This window comes from Eurosta solidaginis, chromosome 2, assembly GCF_040869045.1.
Source record: "Eurosta solidaginis isolate ZX-2024a chromosome 2, ASM4086904v1, whole genome shotgun sequence".
NCBI lineage: Eukaryota > Metazoa > Arthropoda > Insecta > Diptera > Tephritidae > Eurosta > Eurosta solidaginis.
Window position 1 is genome coordinate 94,802,213 of NC_090320.1, and position 12,787 is coordinate 94,814,999.

The window sequence follows — 12,787 nt, forward strand, 5'->3', positions numbered from 1 at the left end:
TGGTCAGTGATAGCAGATGTAGGAATTGCGGGTTGGAGGGGGAAACGATTGAGCACGTTCTGTGCTCGTGCCCTGCACTTGCCTGGCTAAGACTGGAGCTATTAGGAGTGATACAGCTGTCAGATCTAGAAGCAGCAAGTGGCTTAAGTTCTAGGAAGCTTCTAGTATTTGCCAGGAGGACGGGGTTATTTTATAACATAGGTCCTGGTTTTTGATAGGGTTTTTCAGTTTGGTCGTTAAAACAAGCTTCTGGTAACACTACGGACTCAATCAGTCTATGTGAGGTCCTCATGGACCAGCCAGTTCAACCTACCCTAACCTGCCCACTGTCCATCACCTGTGTCAATAATAAGCGAAAAGAAAGAAAAAGCCTAAATATCGTAGTTGTAGATGCACACGTAGTGCGAGTATTGGTTGAAGTTGAAGAAGCGCTAGTCTGAGAAAAAATTTGGTTGATAACACAGCAGCAGAAATAGCATTCTGGGCCATCGAAGTCACGAAACTGACTCCGTTGAATTAGTAGCGCAGATAGCAGCTAAAAAGCACTAACTTCAGATGTTTTTGCATTCATAGGCGCTGTCATCACAACATTAGACTTCACGATTATAGTAGTGTACTACAGCAGCAGCAACACCAACGAACAATGCAGATGATTGAGCATTCACATGTGCTGACGTGACAATATTCGTTATGTAAGCAGCAATACTTGCCGAATTTGTATATGCTGGAAATTTCAGGCAGTTGTGGGTGGCGAAGAATTAACACAGCACGGCAAAAGAGAGTGATTACCATTAAATACAGCAGCATATCCCACAAATTGTTCAACTGCGGCTTCAAAAGAACGACGTCGGCAATTGATTTGCGCGCTGAAGCGCAAGCTATTAGATTTTTTTTATTATCTGTAAGAGCATTGACCACATTAAAAACACAAGCATTCTCGGCGCTAAGAGAAGAGATCATATTGAATGGAGATTGTAGAGTTGATTGCGGTTTATTAACATTGTTGTTAGTGCTGTCACTTTGCAAAACTCAGACTTCGTGGAATTTGAAGAACTGGATTCTGATATATTTGAGTTTACAGCAACAGCCTTTTATTTATTACCAGATTTGTAGGAGGCGAGCGAAGGGAACTGCGACGCTGAGGAGCACAAGCTTTTAAAAAAATTCTGGAATTCAAAAGACAACGTCTGACTGGTGGATATTTAGTGTTTATTTATTAATTTAAAATCGACAACAAACATAAAATGGTCCATGACATAAAAATATGAATATACAACTCAAAAGCCAAAAAAATTTTAATACATCGAACTTTCAGTAATGTTATATTCGAAGCATTTTGAATTTATACAAGTGGCGAATGTTTGCAACAACGTTAACAAAAGTAAACAGCCTCGATCACCTGTTAAATTGCTGTTTGATTACTTAAATCATTTGCTCAATGGTCTTTTTTAATATTTTTATAAACGACTGGTATCTTGCGTTATTAAAAAAAAAAATAATAAAAGTAAGGCGCGAAAACCTCCGAAGAGATTTTAGGCAGAGCTTCTCTTCCAATTTGCGTCGTGCTCCTTTTTTAATTTTTCCTACAAATTGGCGGGACGGGACCTACATGTTTTATGCCGACTCCGAATGGCATCTGCGAGGCAAATGAGTTTTCACTGAGCTTTTCATGGCAGAAATACACTCGGAGCGCTTGCCAAACACTGCCGAGGGGCGACCCCGCTTAGAAACATTTTCTTCTAATTGAAAAACCTTATTTCTAAACTTTTGATGTTCCTTTGCCCGGGGTGTGAACCCAGGGCATTCGGTGTGGTAGGCGGAACACGCTACCATCACACCACGGTGGCCTGCGTTATTTACATATTTTAAAATCTTTACTTAACTATCTGCTCATATTTTCTCTATAATCTAGATATTATAAATGAATATTAATACAACATTATATGATTTTTTATAGACACATTTAAAAAAAGTTTATCTGGAACACAAATAGGCGATAAATAGTGGCAATTCAATTTGTTTCCCGTGAGTAAACACACTTTTCTTCCATTCTCTACCCATTCGTGGCAGCCATTTTCCCAGTCAGCCTTATTTGACAGGTTAATATGGCGATGGAGGAATAGAAGGATTCTTCATTTGTAGGATATAACAATACAATCTGATTTTTGAATATAAGGTAGGTTAGGTTAGGTTGAACTGGCCGGTCCATGAGGACCTCACATAGACTGATTGAGTCCGTAGTGTTACCAGAAGTTTGTTTTAACGACCAAACTGAAAAACCCTATCAAAAACCAGGACCTATGTTATAAAATAGCTCCGCCCTCTTGGCAAATACCAGAAGCTTCCTAGGACTTAAGCCACTTGCTGCTTCTAGATCTGACAGCTGTATCACTCCTAATAGCTGGGGTCTTAGCTTGGCAAGAGCAGGGCACGTGCACAGAACGTGCTCGATCGTTTCCCCCTCTAGCCCGCACTTCCTACATCTGCTATCACTGACCAAGCCTAATTTAAAGGCATGTGACGCCAGAAGGCAGTGCCCAGTCAGAATACCCGTCATGAGTCTACAGTCCTCTCTTTTTAATGATAGAAGCAACTGTGTTAGTCTAAGGTTGTAAGACCTACACATAATCTTCGACACTTTACAGCCCCGCGCTTGAACCCACGCCTTTCTCGCTTGGTCGATCATGCGCACCTCTCGCCTTCGCTTAATCTCGCCCAATCTAATTGGGACGTCTACGGAGCAGGCTTCAAGGGATGCGCCCTTTTTAGCTAGTTTGTCCGCTTTTTCATTCCCATCTATTCCCATATGGGACCCAATATAGATGTATGCTTCTCCCTGTCCCGATTATCTCCAGAGACTGCTTACACTCTAACACGCATTTAGATGCTGTGCTATGCGAGATTATTGCCTTAGTTGCTGCTTGACTGTCAATATAAAAGTTAACACGGTTGCAGCTTAAGCTATTCTCTTCCAGGGTTTCTACTGCTTTGGTTACGGCTAATATTTCCGCTTGGAAAACGCTACAGTAATCCGGCAGCCTGTAGGATCTGCTTATTTCCGGATCAGCACAGTATACCGCAGACCCTATTCCTTCCACTACTTTGGAACCATCGGTGTACACATGTATCGCCTCGTCCGCCATTTGCGCACCCTTGCGCCAACCGTCCACCTCTATTGTGGCCTTAAGATCTCCCTCGAGGCGCAGATAGGGAATCAGGTAGTCTGTTCGTCTTGTGATTGATGACGCTATACTACTATGGCCATATGGTCGGCGCTCAAGCTGCCCCGAAGCACCGAGCCTGGTTCCAGTCGTTAATGCTTTGTTCTTTGCTATCAGGTCTACAGGTAGAATGTGCAGAATGGCATACAGTGCAGCCGTCGGGGTTGTTTTCAGGGCTCCCGCAATGCTAAGCATCGATAGTCTGCATACCCCCCTCTAATTATTTGAGGTATCGGTGTAAAAATCCAATGAGAAAGAGAGGGCGATAGGCCCCTCGTACACCCCAGCATTCTTTTACATGCATAGAGTGCCGTTGAGGCCTTCTTGACCCTCTCCTCCACGTTGAGCTTCCATGACAGCTAACTGTCTAGGATGATTCCTAGATATTTTGTGCAAGGTTTTTCCTGTAAGGACACCCCTCCTAACTTAGGCCTGGTCCAATTTGGGACCTTGTACCTCTTTGTAAACAAGACCATATCCGTCTTCTCCGCATTGACTTTCAACCCGACATTAGATGCCCAGGTATGAATATCCCGAAGCGCCCGATCCATCAAAGAACTAATCGTTGGAAGGCACTTTCTATTTATGACAATTGCAACCTTATCTGCGTAAGCCATAAGTTTTGCGGGTCCCTCATGGAATTGCCTGGTCAGTTGGTTGATGACCAGCGTCCACAGCAGAGGTGATAGCACCCCTCCCTGCGGCGTGCCCCTGTCCACTGATTTCGTGGCCCCGTACAATCCCCATTGTGATGTAATCTTTCTGCAATTTAACATGCAGCCGATCCACTGATTAAGGCAGGATGTACTTTAATGTAATTAAGACCATCCATAATCGCCTATTTTGCAACATTATTGAAGGTCTAGGCAATGTCCAAGAAGACTCCTAGAGCATACTCCTTATATTCCAGGGATTTCTCTATGCTTATTACCACCCTATGCAATGCGGTGTCTACCGACTTGCCTTTGGTGTACGCATGCTGTGTTGTGGAGAGCAGCTTTTCATCCACGTTGGACTTTATGTACACATCTATCAGCCTCTCAAAGGTTTTGAACAGATATGATGTTAAGCTAATGGGTCTATAGTCTTTGGGATACATGTGACCGATCTTCCCCGCCTTTGGTAGAAAAGCTACGCGAGCAGTTCTCCAAGAGTGCGGTACATGATTCAGTCTTATGCACCCGTCGAATATTATTTTAAGCCATTCCATGACCGCCCTACTTGAGACTTGTAGCATGGCCGGGAATATAGCATCTGGGCCCGGCGATGCTAACTTAGAAAACGTCTTCACTGCCCACTCGATCTTGGTATCGGTCACCAAGCCCGGCACTACTAGCTCCGTGATCGAAGTGTGAGTGATGTCTGCTGGCTTTTCTAAACCGTCTCTCGATGGGAAATTTGTATCGAGAAGCACCTCAAGGGATTCCTCACTATTACGTGACCATTCCCCGTTCTCTTTCTTTATTAGTCCCTGGACTATGTTTCCGTTTGCTAGGACCTTTTTCAACCTTGCTGTTTCGCTGGAGCACTCTATGTCCGTACAGAAACTTTTCCATGAGTTTCTCTTCGCCCTGGTAATTTCACGCTTTTAGATCTTCAGTAGATCCCTGTACTCGTCCTGACACGCTTCGCTTTCAGCGGCCTTTGCGAGCTTAAACATTTCTTTTACATGTCTTCTTAGAAGACTCAGCTCATTGCTCCACCATGGTGGCTTTGCTTTTCCTCTGAATCTTCTTAGAGGGCAAGCTTTGTTATACGCAGTCATAAGCGCCCTTGTTAGGTATTCATTCGACTGAATATAAGGTAAGAAATAAAGGAAATAATAAAATGTAATACTGACGGAATGCATGAGATTCCGCTTAGCAAGCTTTCTGATCGACTTCGCTTCCCAAGGCAGTCGGTTCTATGTACCGGAGCGACTCGAGATTTTTCCCGACCAAGGACTGTCATTTCATTGTAACCCCATTTAATTTGTTGCTTTCATCCCACAAATTGTCATCCTCCCAGCAGCTCCTTGCGGCGGGACTGATCCATATTCTCTTGCTCCGGGAAGGTCCTTGGTGAACTCCACAAACAGGCGTCGGATCTTTATGCTAGGAATTGCCTGGTGAATCCAGTACTCAAAGAACAGTACACAAAACTTGCGGAAGAGGAACGCACAATCCCCAGGGAAACGCGAGTTACTCTAGCTCAACTTCGATCTGGATACTGTAACAGGTTTAACTCTTACTTATCCAGGATCAACCCCGATATACAAAATGTATGCCCTGCTTGCAATGTGTCCCCACATGACACCAGCCATCTCTTTAATTGTAATTTGGAATCAACGCCTCTAACACCCCTCACATTATCGTCCCCCCTGTTGAAACAGCAAGCTTTCTTGGACTGCCGTTATAGGATATTGAGGACAATTTGTGATCGGTCGCACCTATTGGAATTCAACAGGATTCCAATCAGAATGTCGTCGGAATGTGCCAGAACTCCGATTATTATAGTGTGGTATGCAATAAAAAATTAATATGACTTGCGTTGTTGGAATGCATTAGATTCCGATCAACACAGTACTGTTTTGTTTAATTTTGAATGTTCAAAGTCCCTGTAGCCAGTCCATGCCCATACGATATAGTGTATGTGTATGTATTTGAGACAAAAAAAAAATGTTTCACTTCGCGCGCTGCACTTTCGGTTGATTTCTATCAATGTTTTGGCTGCACACACAATTTAATTTGTTTGAAATTAAAATATAGTATTTTTAAATGGTCAGCGATTAGTCCAATGTATTAATAATAGCATAGATTTATAGAAGATTGGGTCGAAAACACGTCCGAACTGCACGACAAACACCTTATTAACTTAATTATAGAAATAAAAACATGTATGCAAATTTTTTTCAATTAATCAAATGATTAATATTAATATATAAAAATCACGTGTCTCTATGTTTGTTCCCGATGGACTCCTAAAATACTGAACCGATTTTGAATTTGTCTTGCACCCCGTGTGTAGTTCTATCTAACTTGAAATATAGGGTAGGTTAAGCCGAATTTCAAAAGCAACGAAAATCTGCATTTCGTTTTAATATTATAGTGAAGTGTGAAAAATAAAAATCTATATATATAAAAAGAAAGGCTAAAATGTGTGTTAGTTGGTCGCCGGTGTTTGAAGAGATGCGTTGGTCGATTTGGTTCAAACTTTCACACAAGTTGCGCAAACCTCACGCGGTGGTACATAGGTTTGGTTGCGATCGACGTACAGGGTCTCGAGATATAGGCCGAAACGTGGACCCGAGTACCCCTAGAATGTTTTTATAGAATATGGATAACAAATGTAATCTTTTGATGAGTGCTTTAGTAGAGGGTAATTTTCATACCCCTGGGTGACTAGGGTCTCGAGATATAGTCCAAAACGTGGGCCAGTGAATGCCTAGACAGTGTTTATACAATATGGATATCAAATGAAAAAGCTGTTGATGAGTGCTTTAGTAAAGAGTAATATATTATCCAGCGACGGACTGGGACTGTGATTAGGACTAGGACTGGGACTGAGACTCGGAGTGGGACTGGGACTGGGACTGGGACTCGAACAAAATACATACCACTCTCTGGGTCAGGCAATAAGGGATGCAGAAGAATAAGAAGAAATTGAGAGAAAAGAGAGAAGGAGATTGAGAAAGAGATAGCATGAGACGAAGATGGATATAGATGAAGCGAAAAATACGGAGGGAGGAGTGAATAAAAGGATTAGGAAAAAGTGAAGAGGGGGGAGGGAGACTCAGACGGAAAAAGCTTATCAAAATGTATGCAGATAGGCCAAATTTAGGGCAGAACAACGTCTGCCGGGTCTTCTAGTATAATATAATAAAAATAATAGACCATTATTTTATTTGTTTGCGTCCTTAGTCGCGACCCACACTTCTTTGTATTAATGATGATTTTCGATTGCTGCTGACCTTAATGCGGGCACGAATCGAAATGCAGAATAGGGCTGAATAAATCAATAATGTCTTTTGGGAAGAACGGATAGCACTTTGCTGCACAAAAAAATACTGGGGAAGTCATACCATGTTTCTAGTAGATCTCGAAGATCTAAGAATCGCTGCATATAAGATTTTCTCCGGACACTCATATAAGATTTTCCCCTGGACCCGACTTTCAATTCCTCTCCGGTTCATATAAGAAGAGATTTAGACCTTTCCAACGAAATAACACAACTGTGAAAATTTTGGTTAGTATTTAACTACAAAAGTTACAGTCATATTAGTCTGTAAAGGATGATTCTAAACTTAAACAACAATAAGCCAAGTAAACATTTTTTAGTGATTTTGATACAACTTTACATATTTTTCAAATTTGGTTTTAATTAAAATTTTAATAACTGAATCAGTTTGTGGCATATATAAAAAAATAATAATAATTATAACTAAATTTCCCGTTTTGACGCCATGCAGGGTTGGTATAGTCTTCTCATAAATTTGTGCATACAGATAGCACCAAAGTTGACGGATCCTGAAAAAAGTGGAAAATAAATCATCCATTGGGACAATTTTCGCAGTTATGTTATGTTTTTCTGACTGATATACATATCGTTGGAAAGGTCTAAATCTCTACTTATACGATCAGGAGAGAAACTGAAAATAAAAGTTATAGACTCGCAAGAGTCTAATGGTACGCAAACCCGGGGAAATTCTTTTATACAGTAATTCTTAGATTTTCGAGTTTTAATAGAAAAATGGTAGGGCTGGGTATTATCACTTTTGCCTTTTTTGTAACACTGTGTAATTTTTAATATTTCTCTCTGCTTACATCATTAGGCTGAAGGTTTGTAAAGAGGGACCTAACAAAGGTCGGCCGTTTTACATATGCCCCAACCGAAATGCTTCGTGTAATTTCTTTAAATGGAAGAATGAAGACTCCAGCCACGGTATGTATACATTTTAAATACACAAAAAAATGTAAAATTGTTTAACCTAAGAAATGTATTCTCTAAATTTCGCTTACAGAATAACAAGTTATCTCTTTAGCTCGGAAATTTCGGTATGAAATAAAAACCTTTGAGTTTAAACCCGTCATGAGAACCTTACTCTAAGTAACAAAGCTAACTTGCCGTTCTCCAAGTGGCCCTAAGGGAAATTTTAATACAATAGAAATTTCCGGAAATAGAGCGATAGATTTAATGAAAAGCTTAAGCGCCTTACGATTTCTGTCACATAAAGTACCAGTTACCTTTAATAATACATTTTAAATAAAGAAATGTTAAGGATAGTGATAACCAGAAATTCAATTCAATTTAAAATACATCTATGCACATGTGGATATATATCGGCCTATCCTATAGAAAGGTCGTAAATTTAAAATTTTGTTAGCAAGGATGTATCAAGTGAATAATTATTCGCAATAGATTGTATACTATCATTCGAATGTTGAGTAATACATCGACCTATATTGTAATAGAAAGGTCTCAACTTAAAATTTGTGTTAACAAAGACATATGTATCTCAGACATTCTGTTGATAAGGTCGTATGTCAGCGAAGTCATTAATAACATCATATCTCAGGACATCAGCTAAAAGGGTGGTAACTGAAAAAAAAAATGTTCTTTGCAAAAATATGTGAGTTAAAATTAGACCTAGATTGGCAAACTGTAACATAGGTTCATGTGTCTGCTATAATAAAGCTAACCAGTTGGTTGTAAATTAAGAAAAGGGTTGAAATTAATTTAAATGAACACTCTTCTGTAAAAAAAAAAAGAAATACCTTCATTTAAGGCCTTTTTACCTGGTCTTAGAGATACGACTTTCTTAATGGCTTCGCTGAGATACAATCCTATTAACAGAATGTCTTAGATACATATGTCCTTCCTAACATAACTTGTTTGTTACGACTTTTCTATTATGATGGGTCGAAATAATAATGCGTGTAGAACAATATTTTATACATATAAATTTAAAATAAAGTAAAGAATAAACAATGTACATTAATGCCCTATTGCCGTTTACAACTCAACTAAGTTGGGTTGTAATTAAAACAACTCAACTTTTAGAAAACTTAACTCCTGTTTGGTATTACGAATTACAACTTTTTTCAGTTGAAGTTGAATTGAGTTGCCAACTTCAGAAAGTGATGATTTAACAGATAAATGAACAGCTGATCAATTTGTGGCAGAAATTTAAGCATTTTCAAATGTGATTTTGTTATTAATATTATATGAAATCTATTTTATAATGGCGAAGATGTTGGTGATTGACATGTCCCGAATACGGAAAACATTCGCGTGATCATTCCAATCCCTTGGAACTGCCAAGCACCAAGTAAGAAAACGTTTAAGTGACAAATGATGAGCTTCATATGAAGTTATTTTGCAGATTTGAAAGGAAGCATTTTGATCATTACTAAACACAGTTATGGTCCATTTTCGCACACGCGTTCAAGGGAAGGTTTTACTCCTATTTTAAAATTATGCGCCATACTCAGATTCCCTGCTGATGGCAGCTATCACAAATGCTGTGGAAATGATTTTGGTGTTGGACTGGTTTTAGATATTATTGGGGAGCATATTTGTGCAAAGTGGATTAAAACCCAAACAGCAAAAATTGTATTTTACTCTAAAACAGGATTCCCAGGAGTAGTGATTAGTATCACTCACGTTCGCATAATTTCGCCTATTTTGGCTGCATCCGAACTGCGGCCAGCCCCGTGCAACTACGGAATGTCGCTCCATAAAGTCAAAAAGTTATTCAATGTAATCCTTCGTTTAAACGTTGTTTTTTCTATAAATGTGTACAAAATTGTTGACTATTGTTTGATTAAAAAAGGTTTCGTAACGTTTTATGAGCCCATGCACCTAACTCTTATCAAAGGTGGTATCAAAAGACGCGTTTCGATATCCGTTTTTAGGATTCGAAAGCGGAAATTAAAAATTTAATTTCTGTCGAAAAATATTTACAAAAACGCACAAAATGGCCCAGAGGGTCTGAAATATGAGGTCCATTCCACAGTTTTTTTGCACAGAACAATTGAATTTTTTTTCGGATTCTTAAATTGGAGGTCGAAACGTGTCTTTTGATACCAACTTTGAAAATTTTTGTTAAAAATTGGGTGGTGCAAAAGGTTACATTTTTTCAAAACAACTGCAAAATTGTATGAGACAACTGCTAGTAATCAGTTGTAAGATTTTGACGTCTTTGACAACTACACTAACACAAGGTTGTAAACGGTAATGCCACAAAAAGTTGTTAGAGAGATTTTTTTTGACAGGTTGAGTTGTAATCTGTAATACCGAATTGCGAAATTTCAAACCAACCAGAGTTGAGTTGTAAACGGTAATAGGGCATAAAACAAAATATTTAGAGAAGTGTTTTCCGTATATCGAAAAATTCCGAGAAGCCAGTTTATAATTTTAATTTTAATAAAGTCTCCCATTGGTTAGTTATAAAATATTCGCTGGGAACTTTCGTTTTATTGTTACTTAGTGTTAAGCAACCTTGAGATTTTGTAAGGATCTCAAATATAAGACAGTCGTAAATTGCCATATACCAAAAGTAAGTTTTTGCCCCTTACCCCTGGTGGGGGGAACCAAAGAATACTTTAAAAAAGCAAAACAATGATTTTAATGAGAAACTAATGCGTTCTCAAATCTTAAACAAATGCCCCTTACCTCTGGTGGGGGGCAGCAGTTTGTATTAAAATAACGTTTAATTGGTTTGAGAGTTCAAAGAATTCTGATTTATTTATTTAAATTATGTATGAATATTTTTAGATTTAAAATACTAGAATGTTTTTAGCAATAGTTCATCTTACACGGTATGCCTGAAGCAAGTTTAATTGAAGGGTCAAAGCACAACCGATTTTCTCGTGGATTCTTATTTTATGGACCAAATTAAGTAAGAATCCAAAATTTAAGCTTTTCTACGGAGCCGTTTTTGAGAAATTTCGATTTAAATTTAGAAAATATCAAAAAATTAGTACTAACTTTTTTGATCTTTTTTGGTTTGTGGCCCGATTTGGCTCATATTTGGAACACATAATACATACAAGAATAGAAATCGACCTATGCAAAAAAAATTCCGCTAGGTGGCGCATGGATCGAGATATTCACAAAAATCGTATTTGTGGTCCGATTTGGCTCATATTTGGAACGCATAATACATACAAGAATAGATATCGACTTATGAAAAAAATAGCCGCTAGGTGGCGCAAGGATCGATATATTCACAAAAATCGTATCGAAAATTTTGAATATATGGATCTTTGCGCCACCTAGCGGCAATTTTTTTCGCAGGCCGTTTTCTATTCATGTATGTATGTGTTCCAAATAGGAGCCAAATCGGACCACAAATACGATTTTTGTGAATACCTCGATCCATGCGCCACCTAGCGGCAATTTTTTTGCATAAAAAAAATAAATGTAAGGCGCGATAACCTCCGAAGAGATCTAAGGCCGAGCTTCTCTTCCAATTTGCGTCGTGCTCCTCTTGATTTTTCCCTACAAATTAGCCGGACGGGACCTACATGTTTTATGCCGACTCCGAACGGCATCTGCAAGGCAGATGAGTTTTCACTGAGAGCTTTTCATGGCAGAAATACAATCGGAGCGTTTGCCAGACACTGCCGAGGGGCGACCCCGCTTAGAAAAATTTTCTTCTAATTGAAAAATCTTATTTCTAAAATTTTGATGTTGCTTTGCCCGGGAGTTGAACCCAGGGCATACGGTGTGATAGGCGGAGCACGCTACCATCACACCACGGTGGCCGCCTTTTTTTGCATAGGTCGATTTTTATTCTTGTATGTATTATATGTTCCAAATATGAGCCAAATCGGACCGCAAATCAAAAAAGTTCAAAAAAGTTAGTACTGATTTTTTGCTATTTTCAAAATTTAAATCGAATTTTCTCAAAAACGGCTCCGTAGAAAAAGCTTAAATTTTGGATTCTGACTTAATTTGGTCCATAAAATAAGAATCCACGAGAAAATCGGTTGTGCTTTGTTCAATTAAACTTGCTTCAGGCACACCGTGCTTAGCGTATACTTATTATTGTGTATGTGTATTTTTCGCTAATTGAAGAATATTTTGTGGATGAAAAAAATATAATTAATAAAAAATAGATAAATCATACATACATTCTTCCAAACTGCGTCCGCCTTTATCCCGGAAGTAACGTTTGATGTCATCTTTCTTGAAAAATTTGCTTGCAGTGACCTGAATGCCTTGATGCTTGAGATGTTCCAATTGTTGTTGTTGCTGCTGTTGACGTTGCACAAGGAAATTTCCTATAACTTGCCTATTTGTATGAACCATATTTTTTCTTTGTGGTATGTTATGTTGTCGCTCTGTTGTAGCTTGTGTATGTTAAATGGTAATTTTTTGACTCATGAAGGTTCTGCGGTTGTTCTTCGATGTGGTGTTTGTTTTTGATGTTGCGCTTGTAGTTTCGTACAGCACCACTATCATCATCCTCTTTCGCCTCGTCGTCGCCATCTTCAAGAGTCTGTCCTAATGTTTATTCTACTTCTCTCCCCGGTTTGGTAAATTCGACCAGAATTTCCTGCCGAGGGAGTAGAACGCGTAAT

General features: G+C 39.0%; 1 protein-coding gene across 3 annotated transcripts in view; it reads left to right on the plus strand.

The window, feature by feature from the left end:
- Top3alpha (topoisomerase 3-alpha) overlaps positions 1-12,787 on the plus strand; it is a 487,070-nt gene that overhangs the window by 418,679 nt on the left and 55,604 nt on the right. For 2 of the 3 annotated variants that reach the window (XM_067766000.1, XM_067766002.1), the window contains exon 10: positions 8,032-8,141. In XM_067766000.1, coding sequence (XP_067622101.1) covers positions 8,032-8,141 — 110 coding nt within the window. Of the gene's footprint in view, positions 1-8,031; positions 8,142-8,220; positions 9,189-12,787 lie in introns of those variants that run through there. The other variant, XM_067766001.1, reaches the window with a different exon arrangement.